At 45.2% G+C, this 26,014-nt stretch overlaps 1 protein-coding gene across 4 annotated transcripts; it reads left to right on the top strand.

Moving 5' to 3' along the window:
• The first annotated feature begins 2,125 nt into the window (after window positions 1-2,125).
• On the top strand, window positions 2,126-25,919 carry SALL4 (spalt like transcription factor 4). Of its 4 annotated transcripts, none has more exons than XM_033153561.1 (4): window positions 2,126-2,583; window positions 16,029-18,581; window positions 21,801-22,102; window positions 25,287-25,919. In XM_033153561.1, the coding sequence occupies exons 1-4, from the start codon at window positions 2,511-2,513 to the stop codon at window positions 25,719-25,721; spliced, it is 3,363 nt and encodes a 1,120-aa protein (XP_033009452.1). In that variant the 5' UTR covers window positions 2,126-2,510; the 3' UTR covers window positions 25,722-25,919. The 4 variants fall into 4 exon arrangements, with proteins under 4 accessions (XP_033009452.1, XP_033009453.1, XP_033009455.1 ...); XM_033153562.1 differs by having other exon boundaries at window positions 2,566-2,611; XM_033153564.1 differs by lacking the exon at window positions 2,126-2,583 and adding an exon at window positions 2,745-2,846.
• The last annotated feature ends 95 nt before the right edge of the window (window positions 25,920-26,014 follow it).

The raw sequence follows: 26,014 nt of genomic DNA, 5'->3' as shown, positions 1-26,014 counted from the left end.
ACAATCCTCAAGACACTTACTGTAGAGTAATTCCATTCAGGCTTTATTCTCTTAAGGTTTATTAGTTTGTGTGAGCCTTGAGCCAACTCATTTGCTTAGAGCACCAGGGTTTAAATGGCAAAATATTAAATGCATCAGTTCTTAATACTGCATAAATGCTTCAGCGTTTGGACTCCCCCACAATAAATGAGGAGAATGGCTCCAAACCTTTCCCACTTGCCGTTTCTGTGTCTATTTTGCAAAAGCCTAGTAGTTTAAATCCACTTAGCTAGCAACAACAATCACAAATGTTCATGTCACACATGCATTTTGCCACTTAAATGTGTTATTCCCAAGATTAGAGGCAAAGTGTGTGCATATATATATAATTCAGGGTGAAGAGCATCTGTAAGTGCAAAAATATTTCAATATGACCCCGATGGCCAACGAGTCCAATCCCCTGCAATGCAGGAATCTCAATTTAGGGGCTTTGCCAGCAAGATGCATTATCTATCTACCATTTACAGTTTCTGTGTTTTGCTCTCCTCAAACGCCACTAGTTCTGTCACTCCATCATTTCCATTTGCTCAAGGCCACAGAGTGAGTCCATGGAACAGATGGGATATGAGCTCGGATCCAAAGTTCATTGATCAGCAAGTATCTGCTCAAGGACATAATACATAATAAAAATTAAGGCTTGACCTCTACCATAACAGGGCTATTGTAAGGATGCTGTCTATGAAACATCTTGGGGCACTCAAAAGAAATATAATAATAATTTATTATTTATACCCCCCCCCCATCTGGCTGGGTTTCCCCAGCCACTCTGGGCAGCTTCCAACAGAATGTTAAAATCCAATCTATTAAACATTAAAAGCTTCCCTAAACAGGGCTGCTTTCAGATGTCTTCTAAATGTCTGGTAGTTGTTTTTCTCTTTGACATCTGGTGGGAGGGCGTTCCACAGGGCGGGTGCCACTACCGAGAAGGCCCTCTGCCTGGTTCCCTGTAACTTGGCTTCTCGCAGCGAGGGAACCGCCAGAAGGCCCTCGGAGCTGGACCTCAGTGTCCGGGCAGAACGATATTATTATTGGTGTGGTGTAGTGGTTAAGAGCGGTAGACTCGTAATCTGGGGAACCGGGTTCGTGTCTCCACTCCTCCACATGCAGCTGCTGGGTGACCTTGGGCTAGTCACACTTCTCTGAAGTCTCTCAGCCCCACTCACCTCACAGAGTGTTTGTTGTGGGGGAAGAAGGGAAAGGAGAATGTTAGCCGCTTTGAGACTCCTTCGGGTAGTGAAAAGCAGGATATCAAATCCAAACTCTTCTTCTTCTTCTTTGCTTATTCTGTGAGGTTCTAACCAGCTGACAGTAACCCCCTGTTCCACAGAAACTGTTTTGGGTCAAAATGTCACAGCATTTGTTGCTTTTTAGGCTCTACAAAGTAACTTCCAACAATTCTGAAATCAAAGGTGGCATACCTGCCCCCACTGTACACTGGTCTTAAAATTGGAGTGTTAACCTGAGAGTATCAAGTTTATGCAGAAGCATGGCTTCAAGTTCTTTCAAGTTTTCCCACAACATCGATAGTAATAGGAATAACAACTCCAAACACCTTGCTCCTTCCCCATATAAAATCCACCTCCCGTTAATTCCAGACGATCCTTTATCCTCCTTAAAATAAGTGCGATTTCCTTCCGAGGAGACATGTATGGGATTATGCTTTAGGGGTTACGATCCTTCCCTCGCAGTAAAGTTGCAGTTTTGCGCGCAACTCACGCAGCAGCAAGGCGCAACCCCCCCCCCCCCCACGACTCAGCGGACCTGACTTCCGAATAAACGCGCATGTCTCAACATTGAGCTCAGCGAAAGGATCAATCTGCGTGCGAGGATGTTTCCTCCTGTGCCGGAAGGAGCATTTCCCTTTGATTTAATGCGTGTGGGAGATGGACTAATTAAATTCCTCCTCCGCTTGATGATGTTTTTTCGGGATTCTGAACCAAAGTGGAGGAAACCCTAACTTTAAAAAAAAGGCAATTAAAAGGAGAGAGAGCGCAGAGGTATTGTTCTCTTCCGACTGCCCCGGAGGAGCCTGGTTGTTTGTTTACTTGCAAAGATGGATTCGGGACGCTCCGTGCGCCTCTTCGCTCCCCTTAAGGGGCATCTGATCCAATCAGGCGCTCGAAAGCGCTACGCCAAAGTCCCTCTGCGCGCCTTGCGCTCCCGGACTCAGAGCGCACGCTTCCATCACATGGGCGAGCCCAGCGGCCGTCCCGAGACTACAACGCCCGGCGTCCCCTTCTTCGCCCTGATCAATGGACCTTATTTGAATAATCTGTGAGCTCTTGGACTCAGGCCAATCAGCTGTCAGGGACCCATGATAAATCGCAATGCATTATTGATAATCATAATTACTCTGACATGCGCATTCCGGTCCAGGGGAGTAATTTCCCAACTCTAGGAATTTGTTGTGAAGAAGAAGAAGAAGAAGAAGAAAATAATTGCTACTATTTTGCTCCCGATGCGTGTGCACCATGTCGAGGCGCAAGCAGGCGAAGCCCCAGCACATCCATTCGGACGAGCAGCAAGCCCCGCGCGCAGCAAATGGTAAGGGCGACACCGCCGGAGCTCGCGGGTCAGTCGCTAACTTTAATTGATGGGCAAAAGAAATCGACGAGGGAATCGGATCTGCGGGGGAGGGGACGGGGGTTGGGAAGAGGGAAAGAGAGATCCCTTTTGTGCGAGTGGGTCTTTCTCCCAACGTTGCGCGCTGGGGTTGCTGGTTCGCGATCCTTGAGTCCTCCTTTCGGAATCTGGACCACTTTTATCCCACCTTTATTTCTAACGACGGCAGGAACGGATCGGATAATGTGCGTGCTTCTGTTGTTATTATCATTATTATTATTATTAATTTATTATTATTATTAATTTTAATATTCTAGGTTGGGACCCGTTCTCTCTCCCCCCCCCAAAAAAAAAATCAGTGTTGGACCTGACTTCTGATCACTTTAGCTTTGGGGAGGATGAACTCTCAATACATATATTTTTATTTAAAAAGACAACAGCTCAGGTTTTTGTAGTTTGTGGGACTTCACCACCACCCCGCAACGGGGGGGGGGCGAGTTTCTATGGTTGTTCTAAGATCTCTTTAGCATCAACACCCCACCCCACCCCATTGTGTGGGACAATCTTCTCCTTAAATCCCAATGGATGTTGCTGGAAGGTAACTCACCCCCCCACACACACACACACCTCCAGGAAATATTTCTGGGAGGGATTGGGCATAGGCGAGAGCAACACCTTTTGTAATGCAAGGCTGGCCGGCGGGGGGTGAATATTTTCCCCCCACCACCCTTCCATCTCTTTCCTTATTTGGATGGGTCTGTTCCTCTCTCCTCTCCTGTGCACCAAAAACTTTGGGATGATCTTGGTGTTGGGGTCGGAGGGAGAGCGAGCGAGCGAGAGATCGCAATCACTCGGGACCTTTTGTAGCCTGACCTCCAGCCATCTTTGATTTCCGACTTCCTAAAATAACTCCGGTGAGCTAATATGGTGTGTTGGGGGTGGGGGGTGAGCAAAAGGGAGAGATCTTTTTAACAATCTTCCAGAACTCGTGGGCGCCTCCTCTCTCATTTCTACTTCTTCTTCTTCTTTCTGTTCTGTCGCCGGTGCTTCGTGACTTTTCCCCCCTTTTATAGGGGAAAAAAAGAAAAGAAATTTGCTGGCTTTTACCTCTCCGGGTCTCCTTGATCAAGGGAGGGGCTGCGTGTGGATGTTCAGCAGCGGAGCAAAGGGGATGTTGGCAGAACTCGCTCGAAGGCGAAGTGGAGGGCTTTAAATTCCTGGGTGGTGCGAGGAGTTGAGACCGGGCTGGGAGTTTTGGGAGCCTCGCCAGTAGCCAGAAGGACGTAGCTGGCTTTACGCGTCCGGGAAAGCTTGATTTCGACTCCCTTTAATTAAATCAAGAACACGAATTGGAGGATGAGTGCAATAAAACATTGAAAGGGGTGTGTGTGTGTGTGTGTGTGTGTGTTAAGATTGGTTTATCGATGCAAACCCGAACCTTTGCAATTCAAGTGAGGAAGCAATCGAGCCTTTCGGGAATAAAATTAAGTTTTCACAGTGAATTAGATGAAATTCAGTTCCATAACTTGCAGGTTTGTTTTAAAGTTGTTGTTCAGGGGCGAATGGAAACATTGGGGTGAAATCTTGAAAGTGCATATTGTGTCCTTTGGGGGGGGAAGGTGAGGGGGGACTCGCTCAAAAGGACCCCTCCGGGTGGAAATGGTCGATAACAATGTATTTGCGGGGCGCCGGGGGGGAAGGGAAGGTTCCGTTCGTGACCCGCAGGAGGTGTGGGACTTTTCTCCCGCGGTCCTCCGCCTCTTTTCTTTCGAGCCCAAATGTGCAATTGTTGAGTCCGGTTAATGGTGATTTAAGAAAACGGCAAGCTGGCCAGGAGGCAATAAATCCCATGTTTAATGCATGACTGTTTTTCCTTTGTGCATGTGCTTAGGATGGAGCGGGGCGGGGCGGGGCGGCCACTGGAGGTGATGTTTCTTCCGTGTAAATCTCTGCCCGCAGCTGGGGAATCACCTCTGGGGGGCTCCCTGGAAACAAAAGGGTTAATGACTCCCTCGGAGTGGCGCGCTTCGGGAAGGCGGGGCGGGGAAGAAACAACAAGAGGGTTATCGGGAAATTATTACTTGGAGGTGCCCCTCTCCCGCTGCAGGCACCTGGATTGCAAATAATACTTATTTGATCGACGTTTTGCACTTAAAAAAAAAAATACTTAACTTTGCAGCAACGAAGCCTTCAGCATTACAGTACTGGATTCCAATACTACAGAGCTCTGTAACTAGGGGAGGAAATAATGGCAGGGCGGAGGAGAAGCCCCGCGTGTCACTAACGCGTGAGTGCGTTATCCGTAGTAAAAACACCACGCTCTTTAACTCGCGCGGAATTGTTTGAAGGTAACTTCTGGCGAGGGCGCGCGGGAGGTTGCGTGGGAGAGTTCGGTTGCTCTCTAGCGCCACCCAGGGGGCTCTGCCGGCGATGCGCCGCCGGTATGAGAAAAACGCATTTTCTCTTTATAGGTTCTTTCGGTTTTTAGCTGGGCGCTCGACCCGCTGAAATGAGACGGACGCATGGCTAACTTTTCGGTCCTATCAGTGGGTAAAACTTAGCTGGTCACAATGATCCCATATGTTTATATTTCCGTTTTGCTGCTATTGATGGTTCTTAAGAGGCTAGGTTAAGCGACCTGCCTCCTAAAGCTATTTCGGGATGCCTTCCCTGGAACTGAGAATGTGTCCGTGGTGCCCTTGGGGCGAAGTGAGACAGGCCTTCGTCTGCTTGGTGCCTGGGTGAGAGATTTGTCCTCTTTCCCCCGTCCCATAAAGCAAACTAGCTGTGTGGAAGCCACTCTGTGCTAAGTCACTTATTCATTTTGTTTGCTTCAGAAGAGTAGCTATTTGTTGGCCTTTTTTGTTGCGTGTGTGATAATAGAATTGGAGGGGGACCCCCCAGGGTCATCAAGTCCAACCCCCTGCAATGCAGGAATCTCAGCTACTTTTAAAGAATGCAGACTTTGATAGCGAAGCTACTGAGTTCATTGGATGCCTTTCAATGGTGAAACAGACTGTGGTCCTTTAAAATGCCAGGGAATGCTTTAAGTCTTGTCCAAAAAAACCCAAACCCCAACAAGCCCCACTTTTCTGGAAAGAAACAACAAATGTTTTGCAACAATTGTCAGGTATAGAAGAGCCCCAGTCAACATGCCCAGGTTTGATCCTTGGCATCCACATAGGGTCAAGAACCTTGCCTGGAACTCTTGAACAGTTGCTGCCAGTTGGTGTGGACAACACTGAGCTAGTGATGTGACAAGTGGAAGTTAGCTTTTTGTGTTCACAGGGGCATAAGCCTTCCTCAAATAGTGGCCACTTCCCCAAGTGCATTGTTAGTTGCAGAGGGAGAGGGGTTTGGGTGAGAGGGAAATGAAATATTGGAATATTGTTGCTACCAAGTGTTGCCTGCCCTCCTGTATTTAGTTGCAGAACAGCCCTGCAAGGTAGGATACGCATGGTTTGCCCTAGACCCTCCCACTGAGCTATGTAGCTGAGAGTAGGGCTTCGGATCTGTGATCTGTGCGTCCTCACATTTAAATTTGCACTCTCTACATAAGTGCCAGAGGATGTAAGTGCTTTCTCAGATGAAGGAGAAATGTGATGGAGATCTTCACTTTTCTTTCATATTGTAAGGTAGAACTTTATTGTCGTGGAAGGTCATTTAATGATAGAAAAGAGAGAGTAGCAGAAAGTGTTGGTGGGTGTCTAGAAGCAGTTTCTCTCAGTTCCGTGCATGGATTGCGCATTTAAAATCACAACAAGAACTTGAATATGCCCATATTGTGCACTATTAAATATGGAATAGTAAAATTTGATCAGAAAATTCCTGCAAGGTTTCCTGTATAAGCATAGCAAGGAGGCACAATTACCGGTAAGCCCAACACTTCTATCTTTGGGCTTCTGGGGAAATAAAAAACAGACACAAAAATTGTGAAGCAATCTGAGAACCATCTCAGTGAAGTGTGTGTGTGTTTGCAGTTGTGTGGGGTGGGGTTGGGAATGTTGCTGCTAACCGAGTGATCAATTAGCAGGTCAAAAAAAAAAAAGCAGGTGGGTCACTTGAGAACAATAATTGCATACTGAAAATTAGCATTTCCCCCTTGCATTTTAGCTGCCCATTGTGTTTGATAACAGCCGCAAGGCCAATTTTCTTTCTTTCTTTTTAATGCTGTGTAGAATGTAGAACTTTTTCTAATACTTAGGAAAATTCCAGACCTGCAACTTGTGCACAGTTTCACTAAAAGAAGAAGTAGTAATTACTGCTCACTAGTGTGGTGAAACATGGCAGTTCCTTGCTGTGGCAGCAATAACTCTTTAGACATGTGAATTGAATATCAAGAAATTCAACAAGAAATAAGTTTTGGTGGTTTTTTTTTTTTGCATAAATGGAAAGGATTAAGCAAAATAAACATCTTCTGATAAAATGAGCTCTCTTTAAACTTGCGTTGATGATAGACGTAGTGTTTATAGGAGCGTCCTGAGTTTATTTTCAACGTGATGAACCGAGAGAGTAGCAACTGAGACTTCATTTCCCCTCTTGTGTTCTTTGCCTTGGAGAGATGAAATCATTTTTAAAGGAAGCAATAGGAGAATACCTGATTGGCGGGGTTGCTGGAGGCGTAAAGCATGGGGTGCTGTTCATGATGCCTTGTTCTTCGTTTTCTTCCCCATCTCTCTACCCCCCCCCCCCGGAAAAAAATGCCAGTGGAACACTATATTGGTTGTAGTGATCAGGCCTTTTCTGCGAAACCCGGCAGCTTGTGACGTTTTTGACAGAGCTGCTGCTCTAACCTTTGCCTCCTCCTGCCTGCTGTGGGTGGTAAGTTGATGTCAAGCTTACAATTAGGACTCTCATGCAATTGACCTTGGCAGCGGGGTTTTCGGCTGTTTAGCTTCGCCTTAAACACTGCGCTAGTGTTAAGTGTGGTTTGGAGCTGCCTTGTTTATAGTTGAGGGGTCTTGCTGGTGGAAGTAATTGAGTGCGGAAGAAGAAGTGGTCCTTGGCTAAGGTAGAAGCAAGATTTTGTTCTCACCCCCTTCCTTTTCTCTTCTGGGCACTGAGCTGTGATATGGGAGGTGGGGTGTCTCTGTGCCCCTTCAGTACTGGGAGGGGGCATCGTTGGTAGTGGTGGAGGGGGCAGAAATTTAGTAGCTGTTTATTTCTCATTGATCTTTAAAAGCAAACCTGGGTTAGATCGTAAAATAAAAATAACCTGTTTATGGCTCTTGCAATATTTTGCATAGGCAGATGTAGTGCTATTTAGCAAAAGCTTCGGGCAAGAATGCAGGATTGGCCAATAATACTGGGATGGGCAAAGTATTTCTGGTTTGTGCATAGATAACACATCAGTTGCGATTCTCTTTTTGTGAAATGCCACCCCTTTTGTTCTGTCTGTTGTTTTTTTTTTAAAGACAGTTCACTCTGACTATGAAAGCATACAGGTGTATTTAATATGAGCCAACAAAAAAATTAACGCATTTCTGCAGAACAAAGCTATCTTCACTATAATAAATGCCTTTCTCTGACCTCCTCCTTAATCTCCATGTTAATAGCATTGGAACAGATGTCCAGTTAAGGCTTTCATTTTAAGCCCAGCAGGTAACTAAGGACACTTCTTAAAAGAAGCTTGTCAGCAATCAGTAGCCTTAAAAAAATTTTTTTAAATCTCCTTTAAAGTTACTTCACATGGTAATGTGAAGTTAAAAATAGATAAAAGGTACATCACCTCTGGACAGTGGACAATATAGAATCCTATTTCAAGGCTGTGTAATAGAAAGTATGTACCATTGAAACCTTTGTTTTTTCTTTATAAGTAAATATATTTGGAATCGCACCTGACAACTCTTTGTTTTTTCAGAGTTGAACTGCATTTAATTTGTTGCTGTTGTTACAGTTAGAACACAAAAAGGTTCTCCATGGGACCACCTGCTTAACTCAGTAGTATTGCCCCTAACTCTAATAATATCTGTGTTATTGTCTTCAGTCTTGGAATATTGGGAATGTTTTACAGCAATCCACCCCCCCCCCGCCCCAAATCCTCAGATCCCTGTTATATTAATGGAACACAAGCTGAAATGTTTGACTAAAGAAATTATTCAGAACGGTTGCCATTGGTACTGGCAATGATCTGAATGAGCAGGATAAGTGCAAACTTTAATAGACTTCAACATTAGCCCAATCAAGATTAACAAAACCTCTTAGAAAAGGATTTTGGAACGGGAGGATTCTCAAAACAGCCCAGTAAAGAATCTGCATGCATTGGCCATGGACCGCTGACTTTATGTGGGGGGGGGGGAGATGAACAGTGAGAGGGGGAATGAAATGGAGTATTTTTGAGGTTGCAGACCCTACTCACTGCCATTTCTAATAAGCACTGAGTAATTAACTATATGGAGAGGGAGAGAGAAAGGGAAGAAGTCTTGAGTGTGTGTGTGTGTGTGTGTGTGTGTGTGTGTGTGTGTATACAAATGATTTAGAAAGGACACAGCCAACCAAACAGAAGTATTTTGAAAAAGAAAATATTTCCTACTGAAATAAATGACTCCCAGTCATGATCCAGCCAGAAATAAGCGCTATCTCTGTCTTACAATAAGGTGACATCTTTGGGAATTGCTGTTTATAACTCAGTGGGAAACTTTTAAAGGTAAGGTGTGTTAGTGTGTGTTTTAAATCTAATCTGTGTACAGAGGTATGGTCAGGGAAATACTTTGAAGCATGATAAATCTTTACCACTGATTTGATAATTGCAGTAGATTTTAAACGAGGTCATCAACTCCACAGACTTGGGCTTAATTGTGAGGTCTGAATTATTGCATCAGGCCTTGGTTTAGCATGATCACATCAACACGTTAGGAGTTACTTTCCATCCATTGTACTCTGAATAATCTAAATGTGCAGATGCAGGGCTTTAGGATTTTGTGGAAGCCCCACCATGCCAGCAGAATGCCACATGATATTATTATTATTATTATTATTATTATTATTAATCATTTATACCCCGCCCATCTGGGTTTCCCCTGTTGTGATGGATAATACCACTGTGGGGTTGGATAACACCGGCAGAACAGCTAAAATGAGTTAGGGTAATTGGGTGGGACTCTGGTGACACAGGGCACAAGCACACTTATACCGGATCCTAGCCCTCCTGACCCCAGTTGAAGGTGCAACTTTACACCTGTGGCATTGGAGCAGACACAGTGTGGCATCTTTCATGGGTTGTGTGAGGGTGATGCTCAAGGCATGTCTCCCATCATCACTGAGTTTGCTGGCTTCCTCCATTTGTGAGTTGTGTGTGGCGATTGGTTGTCACTGGAAGTGTTTCTAGGGTCAGTGACAGCATGCCTGCTGTTTTCTCCTTGGCTGGCCCCTGATTGATTGTCGTTAGCAGAGTTTTCTGGGTCACTATTTTTGTATTTTGTACAGTGGACGCTCTGGATACGAACTTGCAGGTAATTTGTTCCGGGATCCGTACTTGGCCCGAAAAGTCCATATACGGAGGTGCTGCTTCTGTGCACATGCGTGGCGTGATAGAGCGCTTCTGTGCACGTGCAAAGTGCACAGAGTGCTCATGCACATACACACTTCCAGGTTTGCCATGTTCGTAACTCGAAATTACGTTACCTGAAGGTAACATAACCCAAGGTACCACTGTACTTGTGTTTTTCTTCCTCCCTGGCTGAACATGCACTAAAGACTGTTCCGCCAACATAGCAGTGCCTTAATGCAAGTACAGTGGTACCTCGGTTTAAGAACAGTCCTGTTTATGAATGATTCGGTTTACAAACTCCGCAAAACCAGAAGTAGTGTCCCGGTTTGATAACTTTACCTCGGTCTAAGAACAGAATCCAAACAGTGGAAGGGCACCGGCGGCGGGAGGCCTCATTAGGGAAAGCGCACCTTGGTTTAAGAACAGTTTCGGTTTAAGAACAGACCTCTGGAATGGATTAAGTTTGTAAACCGAGGTACCACTGTACAGTTGTTTCATAAATTTCCCTGCTGGGAGTACCGCATTCCAGGTCTTTTGGAGAGAGGAAAACAGAACCTGATCTTCAAGCCCTGGATATGGGATTAAAAAGCCTTAGTCTGAGGCATAGATATACAGTAAATGTGTGTTTAGCTATAAACTCACAAATTGGAGGTGGGGATGGGCCTAGCATGTGCTACTTTTCTTTTTCGTTCAGATACCTGAACTGAATACTCAAATTTCTATGAAGAATCTTGCACTGCCCTATACTGTTAGAGTAGCAGTGTTTAGGCACCTGCTCTTCAATCTGGTGACAAATCAGCCAAACTACACAACTTCCAAAGTACAGGTAGCGTTTATTGGCCTGGGTTTTTTGGCCACCAAGAATGGTGGTAGACTATAGTATTGTGACCTGTTGTCTTGTGAAAAGTGGTCTCCAGGTGCTCTAAGATACCCTTTCTTTGCAGAGACGTAAGACCTCTCTCAAGCCAACAGTATTGCTGAACAGTTGCAAAGGGGAAGGGGAGAAGGGTCATGGGTCAGTGGTGGAGTGGCACTGGAGGTCCCAGGAACAGTGGGAGAGTGCTATGGCTATGTCCTTCTTCTGGGCTTCCAAAATGTGTCTGTTTAGCCACCATAGAAAATAGGCTAATGGCTGGAAGATACACCTTGACAGGCTTCCAGGTCTTTTGATCGCATATGTTTCAGGAGCAGGTCTGAGAATTGAAAAGTAACTCTGAAAGTGGTGTCAAATTTGCATGGGGAAATGTGCATGCCAGATCTTCCCTTCTCATCAACTTTTGTCCGGGGGGGGGGACTTTTGTCCTTTTAACTGAATTTCTAAAAATTAAAACCAGGGTGGATAAAAATTAATGGGTTTTTAAAAAATAAATAAATAAAAATCAGATTTTTTGCTTTGGGAGGAAAAAATCTTTCTAAAGACAGTTTTCTATTTATGTTACATTATAGTCCAAAGGCTATTCATCTGGAAATGAGGATTTGTTTTAAGTTTTTCATGTGTGCTAAAACTCAGTCTTCAGGTGTTGTTGTTTTTTTTTAAAAAAAGTTTAACCACATCAGTTAACAAACATGGATACATATGCTATAATGTTATTGTTTTAGTTAAACAAATTGTTTAAATTGTTATTAAGGAAATGATTGTTTTTCTCCTTCCAATAAAGTACAGCAGAAAAGTTGACCAGTTAACTTATTAAACCTCACAATAATTTCATAATTATCTGTCTATGTATTTTTAATAGTACAACCAAATCAGTAATTTTTGATATAACTGTAAAAACTACTCTGAAAATTTATTACAGCAGTACCTCGGTTTAAGAGCAGTCCTGTTTACGAACGATTCGGTTTACAAACTCTGCAAAACCGGAAGTAGTGTCTGGGTTTGCAAACTTTACCTCGGTCTGAGAATGGAATCCGAACGGTGGAAGGGCACCGGCAGCGGGAGGCCTCAGTAGGGAAAGCGTGCCTCTGTTTAAGAACAGTTTCGGATTAAGAATGGACTTCCAGAATGGATTAAGTTCATAAACCGAGGTACCACTGTGTTCCAAAAATGAAACCTTCATCTGGTTGTAAATATTAAGATTATACCAGCAAGAATGAGTCTTTCTGTAACAAAAATGATTTAAATCAAGTCTTGCTGATTAAAACCAATAGCATTGCATTTGGTGAAAGTGGCCGTACTTCACCTATTGTAACCTAGTGGTCCAAGCTCCAAAGCATGGTGGGCCCCAGTTGTTCCACACTGGCCAGAAGTTCTCCATCCCTGGATATCTACACTTGTGGTGGAAATTTCCTTTTAAAAAAGCAACCAGATGTTTGCAAGGCATCATATTCTGCTATTTTCTCAAGCGTGAGCTCTAGTAAGACATTTATTATTGAAGGAAGATCTGCAGACCAGGCTCTGGTCCCACATCATATTCCTCTGTGGGTGTTTAGTGGTGGTGGTAGTTCAAAGAAATGTTTTTTCAAAAACTTCTTTTCCCACCACTGTGTGTATGTGTTTGTTAGTGCATGAATTTCCTGTTGAACATTTTCCACCTCATTTCCCATAAAATATCCTATTGATATAAATGATTCAATTCCTGCACATAATTTTGAAGACAGTGAATGTGCTTTGGGCAACATGTTTGTGATGGTGAACCCGCCTTTAACTTGTTTTTGCCTTCGGTGCTTAAAATATCACCTCCATTTTAAACAAACAAACAAAACCCCCACCTCTGGTTTTTGCTTGCTGTTCCTCATAAATCTGTTATGTTGACTACTGTTGTGGGGTGATATTTCAAAACTTTATTAATATCTGCAAAGCAAGCTTATGTAGACTTTGCTTAGCTGGCTTCTGGCTACTATTTAGGGAAAGATGCTGCTTTCGGAGACTTCCGCTTTGTGTCACCCTTGCCTAGATGTTGACTGGGACCCCCACAAAATGCCAAAGCCAAGATTTTTTTTTGTTACTGAGTGAAGAGTAAACATTCAGGAATGCAAGTGAAGAATGATAAGCTAAGAATGAAGTCAGCTGTGATCTGGACAGGGAGGTTGAAGCCAGTGTGACGTAGTGGTTAGAAACTTGGACTAGGGCTGAGGAGACCTGAGTTCAAATCCCTACTCTGCCATGAGCAGGGGTCGGCAACCTCCGGCCAACGAGGACCGTTTTACCGGCCCACGAGCCACCCGTGGTGCCAGAAATGGCATCTGCGCACACACAGATACCAGAAACCGTGTCTGTGCATGCCCAGATGCCGAAAATTGCTTCTGCGCAGGCTCGATTTTCAGTGTCTGGGCATGCGCAGAAGCGATTTCCGGCACCATGGACATGCGCCCATGCAATTTCCGGCATCGCGCTGCGCATGTGCAGCCCACGGACAATCTCCGTGGGAATGATCCAGCCCATGACCGGAAAACCTTGCCGACCCCTGGCCATGAGCATCATGGAGTGACCTTAGACAGTCATTCTCTCTTCCCAACCTTACTTTACAAAGTGGTTGAGGTGACTCATCCTAGAAGGGAGGACACCACCCTGCACTGTACAGGAGCAGGATAGTAATGGAGTGAGTGGGAATGGATAAATGTCCCTTGCTAGGGAGACATTTGAACTTGCTAGGGAGACATTTGAACGCCCTCCCATCTCATGTCAAAGAGATAAACAACTACCTTACATTCAGAAGACATCTGAAGGCAGCCCTGTTCAGGGAAGTTTTTAATGTGTGGTATTTTCATGTATTTTAATCTCTGTTGGAAGCCGCCCAGAGTGGCTAGGGAAACCCAGCCAGATGGGCGGGGTACAAATAAATTATTGTTATTATTATTATTATTATTATTATTATTATTATTATTATTATTATTGAATAATGTGCAGGTGCTGTTAGATCTGCATGCATATGCTGTTATAACTGCATGGAAAGAACAGAGTTGCTATATTTGTGGGTGAGGGGCTTTGGGGGGGGGAATGCATTTTTGTGCACACTACTAGGCCTTGGAGCTGCATTGCAAAATTCAGAGAAGAATGAACTTCAAAGGCTAGCTCTGTTTTGGTTCTTGGGCTGCTTTGGAAAGTGCAAAGTGGATAGTGCAAACTGTTTGCCTTCAAATGCAGATTGAATCTAATCTCTCCCCACCCCTAGCTGAGAGTGAGTACATAATACATTTTAAACAGGATGAAAAGTGCTTATTCCTTTCAGCTCACTAGGGTGGGGTGAGGGGAAGGAATTGCTCTCCTCCCCTCATGCCGGTGGGCATTTAAAAAAAAATCAGACTCTTTACTTCCAAAACTCCAGTTGTCTTGCCATATTCCGATGCTGTACAAAGTTTCAGATTAACCCTATGCATAACGACCTAATGATTTTAACTTTTAATGCAGGAAATCCATTGCAAGAGCCCCTTTCAGCCATTCACTGTGTATTAATTGAATGTTGTATTGAAGAAGAAATGCTGTGTCCACAGCAGCAATTTCTGCTTTGACTCTGCATGTGTTTCTTGAGAAAGACCTGAGCCCCTGAGGTGCAACCTTGCAATAAACATCTGAGATAAACATCTGCCCTCCTCCAATCTTCCCTCCACAATGGAGTGACTTTTTTGTAATTTCGGGAAGTTTACAAAATTTCCTCCTTTCTGTTGATGGTGTAAACACCCAGGATCTCCACATGGGGGAGCATCTATAAGAAAAACTAACTTGAGGAAATTTGCAGGATACAGTACAGTATACAGTAATTTCATCATGTTGGCTATTACTTTTTTTTAAAAAAAAAAAGTTGGTATGGTGCTCCTTTCTGTATATAAGGTGGCACAGAGATGAGGCATCTCATTCTTGCACTTGCAGTTATATGTGAATGTCCAACTTTGCTGTGTTTGTGGGTGCATTTGACTCCTTCAGGGATAAGTGTGCTCTCCTGATGTACGTCGTTCCTGTTCAGAGAGCTTTTACAGGAATCAAATCTTTATGGGATCAGGCTGTAGCGCAAATAGAGTTCAACCCCATGCAAGGCGTGAGTTAAATAAAGCCACACTGCCATAGGTGGATGGATTGGGGGGGGGGCTCAGTGGTGTTGGCTGATGGGACTAATCAGGTGTACGGCACAAATGTGAACAGTGGGTAGAGCCAATGACTGGAGCCAACTAATTCTAGTTTCTTCCCCATCCACCTGGAATTATAGAGTTTGAAGGGACAGAGAGTCATCTATTATAATAAATTATTCATTCATTCGTTCATTCATTCATTCATACCCCAGCCACTCTGGGCGGCTTTCAACAAAATATTAAAATACAATAGTCTGTTAAACATAAAAAGCTTCCCTAAACAAGGCTGCCTTCAGATGTCTTCTAAATGCAGGAATCTTTTGCCCAGCGTGGGGCTCAAACACATGACCCTGAGATCAAGAGTCTCATGCTCTACTGACTGAGCTATCACAGCAGAGTGGGGAAGAGGCTGACAGGTTGTATTAAGAAGGCAGGCAAGTGAGAACAGACTGAGATTGATGGGGGCAGCACCCCATTCACCTGCGCAAACGAGCCACCACTGATGGGGTATGTGTGTGTTGCTGTCAGGGCACTTTGAGTTCCCTCATACTTTGAGCTGACCCTATATTGCACACCTGGACTTCTTTAGCCTACCTGTTCTGTTCATGTAGTCCTTTGAATCTGGTATTGGAAGGCAGTTTGCATGTATAGTGTACTCTGTCACTGCATAGCTAATAAGAAATGCTTTAAACTGGGGTGGTAAGGAGCTTAGCACCTATAATGCTTTGACACGTGTCAGCAGTAGCAACTGGATTTGGGTAAAAGGGATAGAAAATCCTCCTTGATTGCACCTTGCATTTCTAATGAGCAAACGTCTTGGTCTACTAGCCATCTTTTTCCAGCGGAAACATCTGATTGTGCTTTTGTTCCTGTAAAAGAACCTTGCTCTGAGACCCCATCCCTTTCTCATTGTCTTTCTGATGTCTCTTTTTAGGGAGTCCACAAGACGTCCCAGGTGACAAAGGGGGCGAAATGAGTTCCAAAAGGTGCCGGACGGAGGAGACCCACATCTGCGAGAAATGCTGCGCAGAGTTCTTTGAGCTTTCCGAATTCCTCGAGCATAAGAAAAATTGCACTAAGACGCCACCTGTCCTAATCATGAATGACGGCGAGGTCACGGTGCCCCTGGAAGACTTCCCTGACAGCTCCTCGGGGAGTTTCCCCAGCAATCAGATGGACGGTCAGACGGCCAAGGAGAGCCCTGCCAAGAGTTGCTCTGCTTCTGCAGAGAAGAGAGGAGAGAAGGTCGGCGCTGAACCGGAGGGAGGGATGTATCTCAAAACAGAGCCCCCTGTCGCTCCCGCAGCTCATGAGTTGAGCTATATGCCCAAACCCAAAGTACCAAACACTAACGTGACTTTGCAGTCCATACGTGGCACTAAAGTGGCTGTCAACCAATGTACCTCGGAGACTCTGTCTCCATCCGTGGCTGGCCTCAACGCCATCCCGATGATCCTTGAGCAGCTCGTGTGCCTGCAGCAGCAGCAGCTGCAACAGATCCAGCTGACGGAGCAAATCAGGATCCAGATTGCCATGATGGCCCCCCACATCCTGCATCCTTCAGTAGCTGCTGCCGACCCGCTCAAAGCTTTGGGAGCCCACATGTCCCAACAACTGTCAGCTGCTGTGGCATTAATCGGACAGAGAGCTGGGAACCAAAGCCTATCCCTGGAATCCTTGAAGCAAGGCAAACTACCTCATTCGAGTGCCGGCATGCCGGCCGCTGTCTCTATGGCTGGCGGGCTCACGCCAGCGGCCATCTCCTTGAAGCCCGATGCAATCAGAGGCCTTTCGGGCGCCATCTCCCGCTTCCCGAACCCTTTGCTACCTCAATCGTCCAGCTCTGGTGTCATCTTCCAAAACCCACTTTCGGCCATTTCCCCAGCAGCGGTTGACCCCTCGAAGAAAGTGAAAGGGAAGCTGCCCAACCTCAACATGCCCGAAAACAAACCAAGCCTGGAAGAGCCTTCCTCCTTCTTCAAACACAAGTGCAAGTTCTGTGGCAAAGTCTTTGGCAACGACAGCGCCCTGCAGATCCACCTCCGTTCGCACACGGGCGAAAGGCCCTACAAGTGCAACATCTGTGGCAATCGCTTTACGACCAAAGGCAACCTTAAAGTGCATTTCCAGCGGCATAAGGACAAATATCCCCAAATCAAAATGAATCCTTACCCGGTACCGGAACACCTGGACAACATGCCCACCAGCAGCGGCATACCCTATGGGATGTCTGTCCCACTGGATGAATCCAACCTTATTGTGGACACCAAGCCTATCTTGACGGCACTGCCTACCTCTGTAGGTGCCAGCTTACCTCCACACTCTTCCAACTTGGCAAGCAGCAGGGATTCTTTTGCCGGTGTGCTTCTGAGTGACCTGCAACCCAGGCCTTCTCCGGAAAGCGAAGGTGGGTCTTCATCGGGTACGGCGAGTCACGAGTCGGGAGTTGAGCAGAACAGGAGTTCCCCGCAGGCCGGCTGCAGCGCAAGTGTGTTTCATGTGGGCAGAGCTGGTGAGCAAGGCTCCGAAACGACAAAGCTTCAGCAGCTGGTGGAGAACATTGACAAATCCGCGTCGGACCCCAACGAGTGCCTGATCTGCCACCGAGTCCTCAGCTGCCAGAGCTCCCTCAAGATGCATTACCGCACTCACACGGGCGAGCGGCCCTTCAAGTGCAAGATCTGTGGCCGCGCCTTCTCTACCAAGGGCAACCTCAAGACGCATTATGGAGTGCACCGCGCAAATACCCCCTTGAAGATGCAGCACTCCTGCCCCATCTGCCAGAAGAAGTTTACAAATGCCGTGGTGCTGCAGCAACACATCCGGATGCACATGGGCGGACAAATCCCCAATAGCCCTGTCCCAGAAAACACACGGGACAACACTGAGGTGGAGCCTACCATAGCTGAGAACAACGGAGACCCGTGTTGCCTGGAGGATAATGCAGAAGCCATGGAGACAGAAGGAGATCTGGAGTTGCGGGATGGCCTCAGCCACTCTTCCAAGCCACTTGCCCCATGTGGTACTCCAGGCGAGCCTACGAGTTCTGTTTTCTCCAGCATTTCAGCCCTGGAAAGCCAGATGAAGATGGTGAACTCCACCTTGTCCTTGCAGCACCAAAGCAGCCAGAAATGCAGCGATAATGGCTCGGGAGAGAGCGATGGTATGACCAATGACTCTTCCTCAGTAATGGGTGATGCAGACTATCAGAATGGCAGCCGGAGTCCTGTTGCCTCTGATTCAGCTTCTTTCCCAGCATTGTCTCCATCCAACAGTCAAGCAGAGAGCCCCACATCCAAGTCTCCAGACTTGAACATCCAAGAGGATAGTGCAGCGGGAAGTAAGGCTGAGGGTCCCGAAACCCACCCCATGGGTCCTGAAATCCGTCCCATGGAAAGGGATAGTGCTTTGGATCTAACTTATGGCAGTATTGGTCGAAAGATTATCAAAGAGGAACCTGGGTTGCTCTTCCCAAATGGAGAGTATGGTGAGTCACCCTTCCTTCCTTCCTTCCTTCCTTCCTTTTTCTTTCAAAAGTCCCCATTACAGTTACTGTTGAATCTATGGGTGTGTGTTTCGGCTTCGCAGCTTGCTGACTGTGCCTGGCTAGCCAGTTTCTTGGACCAGGTATGGAGAAGCAGTGGCATTCCAGATGCTGATGGACTACATTTCCCATCAGCCCTGACCACTGGCTGTATTGGCCAGGGCTGATGGGAGTTGGATTCCAACCATGTCTGGTAGGCCAGCGGTTCTCCAACATTGTGGTACAGAAAGGGAGCACCCAGCCTGGAAGACTCCCAAGTTGGAGAAATGCTACAGCCTGCTACAGCTGCTCTCTTTGTGGAATTGGTATTGGTCCTTCTCTGGATCTAAAGCTAAGCAACATGACGGGAGGCTTGAGAACAAACCCATGTCCTCTTCCCATCAGATGAGCAAAGTAGAAGTCAGGTAACCACTGCCTCTGTTTCTTTGCCAGGCTCCTGCTTCCTCGCCATCTGCCTGCCCAGTTTGTCCCAAATTCCCAATGTCTGTAAAGCATCAAACTTAAATGTAATCAAAAAGACACGCACATCTAATGACACAACCCAAGATACATAAACTAGTTTCCTTGAGACAGGAGCAGTTGGGTGGTTTGTTTTCTTTTTTTTTCCTTTAAAGAGTGCTTAGGAATACATTAAGGTTTCTGACTGAAGAACCACAGTACTCTCACTGATGGGAGAAAGGAAACGTTTGGTTTCTTGTTTCTGCAGGAGCCCCAGTTTAAAATGGCTTGACTGTATGGCTAAAGCAATGGCTTAAGAAGTAATGTGTAAACTTCTGTGTTGCCTGCCCTACCCCCTCAGGAGGTGCATATTTCATAGAATCATAGTATTGTAGAGTTGGAAGGGACCCAAGGGTCATCTAGTCCAACCCCCTGCAATGCAGGAATCTCAACTAAAGCATCCATGGCAGGTGGCTATCCAACCTCTGCTTCATACGCCACAGGTCTAGAATACGCCTTCAGGTGTCTTTCTCTTCGCACGAGTAACTTTTTCAATTAAAATTGTCTCATAATTTTCTGCTGAATTTGTTGTTGTTAATTTACGAAGCTTCAAATTAATTTCTCATTCATTTGGTAGGAAATGTAAGATAAATTTTCAACACAGCACAAATTGAGATCATCATTGTCATGCCACAAGGTCATATATACAGATGCTCTTGGTGGCTGCTGTTATTGGCTGTTGAATCTTCTCTTACTTGAGATGATCCCTGTGTTATATCTTAACAGTGCAACAGCAAGTCACTGGCCTGCGGCTGGAATTTGTGCCATCCAGATAACCTAGGAAGGATTTCCTTTGCTGTTGTTGCCCCTCCACTAGGGCCAGCAGTAGAGTGGAAAGTTCCCCATAAAGCAGCCATGTGGAATTAATCTTCCTGTGTTACTGGTGCTGTGTGGGACTGGGAACAACTTGCTGCAAAAGGCAATAATATCAAAGAGCCATACCACATTAGACACCCGAACGAAGCTAAAAGCTGGAAGACTGAAGGCAGGCAAAAGCAATGACTTCTTTGCACAGCTGAATTCCCTTCCACAAGAGGTAGTGCTGGCCACCAGTTTGGATGGCTTTAAAAGAGGATGAGATGAATTCATGGAGGAAGGCCATCTCCTATCTCCATTGCTGGGAGTTGCTGGGAATCGCAGTAGGGCAGGCTGCTGTAGTGCTCACTTCCTGTTTGCAGGTTTCCCACGGGCACCTGGTTGGCCACTGCGAGAACAGGCTACTGAACTAGATGATTCTTTGATCTGATCAAATCAAATTTTATTAAACGGTCACAGACCAAATCGACTTCTTCAACTGGACAACGAAGCACACACAAGACAAACAACACGAAACAACAGCATTTCGAAATTAAGATCTTAAATAAAATTAAACGTTTGCCTTCGCCTGTGCATTGTCAATGGAGAGCTCATATTTCCTGTGTCCAATAGCAGAAACGCAGAATTTGGCAACATTAATCGTAGTCTCAGAGACCTAGGGCTCTCAAGCGTTGGGATTCTGATTCATTTTTAAACTTGTGAAGAACTGGGGTAATAAAATTCTGTCGTAAATACTTTTTTAAATATAGGGATGGTAATTTGATCTGATATAGCAGTTGCCTCTTCTGTGTCTTTTCGGAAGCATTGTAAAACCATCTCCATTATGGGTGGGTCTAAAAGAGTTGGGAGTTAGTGCCTAACGCGATAAAGCTATTATAACGTCAAATTTTCGACATACGTTATCTTTTCATCAATTTTTTTTATATCATTGAAAAGTACTGCAAACATAGAAAAAGACGTCAAAGCCTGTGCTTAGTGAATGCACATTTAATATATTAGCAAAATTTGTATGACACTTAATTGTAAACAAAGTCTCCTTTGTTACCCACCCAAAAGCAGAGGGTCTCCTCTCCCCCGTAAGTCTGGAGACAGGCATCCGTTTTAAAGGATGACATTCAGTATTGGGCAAGCAGATTTGCCCTGCCTTTCCTGCACCCCTGAAGACCACATGCTCCCCACAATCTGCTCCGGAATGTCCCCATATCCTCCAGAGCAGATTTTGGTGGTGCCTGTGGAGCTGCAGGGTAGGGGAAAAGTCCCATCTAGTCCAAGCTCCTGTGAACAACTGGATTAATGCACAGGAGAAGCTCGCAAGCAGGATCTGAACACCAAATGCTCGTATTTCTTCCTGAAGTTTTCAGCATCTGATACTGCGGGCTCCCTCTCAACAGTGGGGACAAAACATAACCACCATGGTTAGTTGTCTCTGATAGCTTTATCCAGCATTAATTTTTCTAACCTGCTTTTAAAGTCATCCAAGTTGGTGGTCGTCACTGCCTCTTGTGGGAGAGAGTTCCATAGTCTTAACTTTGTGTCCTTCTCTTGTCTGTCCTGAATCTGAGTCCCATGGTATGAGTGGAAGTCTGTTTGGCTGGTAGACAGACCCTAGAATTCTATCCAAAGAGAGGTTTTCAGGTACACATCATTATTTTTTGTCCTGCTGTGGTAAAACAAGCCACTCAGCAGAATGCATATACTGACGGCAACCAGCTATCCTATTTACAAACGACCTTCTGCTTTTGTGCATCTGTCTCCAACCTAAGCATGTGATCATATGGTGTTTGCATTTGTTCGTCGCATTCAAGGTACCAATGCGTTCTCTGACCCCCTTTTGAAATTATTCTGCAGGTCGAAACAGCGTCCACCCTGCTTTTGTCAGAGCGCCGTCAGGTCTTATAAAAATGGAAGTCCCTAGCGATCGCCCCATCAGCACGGCCCATTTTATTGGCCCCCATGTGTTGTCGTCCTCTGGGCCTCCTCTGCTGGTGCCGCCCCCTCGCCGGACTGCGAAGCAACATATCTGCACTACGTGTGGCAAGAACTTCTCTTCGGCAAGCGCCCTCCAGATTCACGAGCGGACTCACACGGGCGAAAAGCCTTTCGCCTGCACCATCTGCGGAAGGGCTTTCACCACGAAAGGGAACCTCAAGGTGAGCCGAGGAGGGAAACCACCGATTTTGTATTCAGGCGCAGAAATTTTTTAAAGTATTGATCCCTCACTTTTCTTTCTCCAACCAAAACAGGACTGCAAATGTTGCTGTGGGAAAGCCAGAACAGCAGCAAACTTCTGAAGCTGAAACTGGTACTGTGGTCAAATGTGTCACTTGTCTCCTTCATCCTGGGACCTTTCAAATGTTCTTGAACTAAAACTCTCATCATCCCTGACCCACTGGCCATGCTGGCTGGGTCTGAGGGGAGTTGTAGTTCAGCAACATCTAGAGAACTATAGGTTCCTCTGCCCTACTTTAGAGTCCCACATGAGCCCCTCTGTTGGGGTGGGGAGATGGGCCCACCATCAGCAAGTCAACATGCGGCAGTTGTGGCAATTTATAGTCACAGTGTTCTTGAAGCGACTAGCATGAGTTTGGCCAAACTGCAGTGAAAGATAGGCGTGCCTGGCGTGCTCTGGTCCATGGGGTCACAAAGAGTCGGACACGACTGAACGACTGAACAACAACAACATAGTCAATTGTGGATGTTCCTGCTGCAGTAGTTATCAGTTGTTATTTTAATGGTGCGCTTAAATCAATTTGTGATTAAGTAATCAGATTAATTTAATTGTGGTTTACCTAGCTGTAAATTACCTTAATATACCCAAAACATGGGCAGTATTAAAAAAATGGCTTTAAATTAATTAAACAAATGTTCCACAAAACGTATGCAAAGGCATGCCTATAGCTGTAGACACAAGTGTTCTATGAGATCTGCATGTTCCAGTCTACAAAAAGGAGCAGTTCTCTAAAGGGTGTGTCGTGCCACACACATAAGGCAGGGGAGGGTGGGAAGTGTGGGAAGATACAAGGCAATCAAAGAAACATTTAGACATTTCAGTATAAGATAGGATAGTATAAAAAAAACTTATTTGCAGAATGTGGATAGATAACTTTTCAAAATGAGAGCATTGGCTATTCTACTGTTCCTCACAGCATATTGTTGTGAGCGGGGATTTTCAAATCTGGCAAATGTGAGAGATCAGAAAGAAAAGAAAGGCTTCTTTGCACTGATGAGGAGATGACCTGATATAAATGAGATTACCCAACAAAATGCAACCTCTCACCTCTCTTTGAAATTGTATACGTACCTAAGGTACATATGTAAGAGGCTGGTTTAGAATTATATTTCAGGAATGATTCATGTTCTTACGCAGCTGCATTGTTAAATACTTTCTGGGTGTCCCGTGATCCTATTATAAAGTAGCTGCGTTCTCTGTTATACCGTATTTTTCGCTCCATAGGACGCACCGGACCATAGGGCGCACCTCATTTTTAGAGGAGGAAACAAGAAAAAAAAAAAATTTCTGGTTTTCTTCCTCTAAAAGCCCTGGTTTTGTTGTTGTTGTTTTTTTTGAGGATCAGCTAAAAGTTTTGCAGCTGTTTTTGCAAAGGCAAAAGGCCTTTTTTTAAGGATCAGCTAAAGGTTTTGCAGCTTTTTTGCCAAGGGGAAAGCCCTGGGTTTTTTTTTAAGGATCAGCTAAAGGTTTTGCAGCTTTTTTGCCAAGGGGAAAGCCCTGGGTTTTTTTTTAAGGATCAGCTAAAGGTTTTGCAGCTGTTTTTGCAAAGGCAAAAGGCCTTTTTTTTAAGGATCAGCTAAAGGTTTTGCAGCTTTTTTGCCAAGGGGAAAGCCCTGGTTTTTTTTTTAGGATCAGCTAAAGGTTTTGCAGCTGTTTTTGCTAAGGCAAAAGGCCTTTTTTTAAGGATCAGCTAAAGGTTTTGCAGCTTTTTTGCAAAGGGGGGAAAGCAAAGCTCCTTTTGCAAAGGGGGAAAAGCAAAGAGGAAAAGCCCCATTTTTATGGGGTTTAACTCACATTTCTGAAAAAATCTTAAGGAAAGGGAGCCTTTTCTACAGTTTCCAGACAGATAATCTAATCAGCCAGTCACATGTCCTGGGGAAACAAACAGCCTCCCTCTGCAGCACATTCAACAAAGGAGGGCGGGGCTGAAAGGGAGCCGGGACTCTTATCTCTCTCCCGATCTCTTGCTGATCAGCTGCTGAGCGGGGTCCTTTCAACACTCCCTTTTCTCTTTGTAAAATAAAAAGCACAATCTGCTTTTGGCCCCTGGGCAATTCAGCTCCAGGGACCACCATTCGCTCCATAAGACGCACAGGTATTTCCCCTCACTTTTTAGGAGGAAAAAAGTGTGTCTTATGGAGCGAAAAATACGGTAAATCAAGCACTTCTAGGATTTGTCTCTCTTTGTTTTCCAGCATATTTCTTAACAATAAAGAATCTGGTGTTGCATGCGCAAATTTTTATTCTGAAGGTGTGGCCCAGAGGGAAAATTTTGAGAACCACTGACTTAAAAGAGTCTCTAAGCAAATAACAGAAATGTTAAGAGCATAAAAAGGACAGTGCATTACAATTAAAGCCCTACAACAATCTGTAGAACAAACCCATTAAAACAACAGCAAAGGCTTCGGCAGCAAAAGCAGATCAATAAACATGTAAATCATCATAATCCATCAAATGCCTGGGAGAAACATTTTTACCTGGCTCTGAAAATATGTTCATGGAGGGCTCAGGTGGACTTTGTGTGAATACCTTTGCAATCCTCCTTTTAAATGCATTTACTAGTTGCTGCAGCCCCTCTCCTCTCCATGTCATGAATTTAACTTAGATGTAGAGGACCACATTAAAAGGCCCTGCCTTTGTGTTGTAAAATGCCTCTTGGAGAGCTTCCTAAAGCCCACAAGAGTCTAACTTCATTGACGTTCAGAAGGTTCCTGCTGTTGTAGCTCTTGCTGGGAAATCCCAGCACGGAGAATGTACTATGTTTGTCGGGGTAGGGAATTTCCTCTTGCCATCTGTCCCCTTCCCTTTTAATCGCTTGCCTCTTTAATCTCTTGCATCTGTGTAGCATCGTCATTCCAGGGAGCACAGGGCAAAGTGCTTGGGGTTGTTGCACTTTTCACTATTAACACACCCGTGAAAGTAGGTTGAGCAAGTGGTGGACTTTGCCCAAGTCACAGTTCTGTGGCTGTGGTTTGAAACGCTTTCACAATGTAAATGCTTTTATCCATAGCTCCCATTTGCTGCTTGCCAATGGATCGGTTAGAAGTGGAAACATCATTTTGATATTTCCCCCTCTCTTCACCTTCCTTCCTGTCTCTATTAAGGTTCACGTTGGAACTCACATGTGGAACAACTCCGCCAGGCGTGGAAGAAGACTGTCCATCGACAACCCCATAGCTCTGCTCGGAAACGATCCCAAGAAGGTATCGGAGATGTTTCCCAAGGAGGTTGTTCCTGCCTCGGTCAGCCTCGATCCCTCAGCATGGAACCAGTACGCTGCAGTCCTCAGCAATGGCTTAGCCATGAAAGCTAACGAGATCTCTGTGATCCAGAGTGGCGGTATACCTTCTCTTCCAACCACAATTGGGGGAGGTCCGGCAATCAACATAGCAATGAATTCCGCCACAGTCTCCAAGATGGATGGTTCCCAGTCTACGACTGGTTCAGAGATGGAGAAGCCCAGCAGCAGCGCCACAGACACTGTGCCAAAATGCCAGTTCCCTCACTTTATGGAGGAAAGCAAAATTGCTGTCAATTGAAAGCCAAGAAAACTTGAGAGGAAGCAGAATGGATTTTTTTAAAGGAATCTCTATAGAAACATATATATATTATATTTTTAAGAGATTACACCTCAAGTATCCTTATTTTCCTATCAATGTGCAAATGAGTCTATGGTTGTCTTTGTAAAGAGTTGCCCAGAGTACAATCATGCCGGGTTTGTTTTCTTTTTTTGGGAGGGAGAGCCTATTTAGGGCTCTCCTCTTTTATTTTATTTTTTTTGGAAAGATGCGGGTCTTGCAAAGTAGTTCTTACACGGATGACTTTAATGTGT

The sequence above is a fragment of the Lacerta agilis genome, chromosome 6 (assembly GCF_009819535.1).
Source record: "Lacerta agilis isolate rLacAgi1 chromosome 6, rLacAgi1.pri, whole genome shotgun sequence".
Lineage (NCBI taxonomy): Eukaryota > Metazoa > Chordata > Lepidosauria > Squamata > Lacertidae > Lacerta > Lacerta agilis.
Note: the sequence above shows the minus strand (reverse complement) of the source record. Positions and strands in the feature narration are given on the sequence as shown.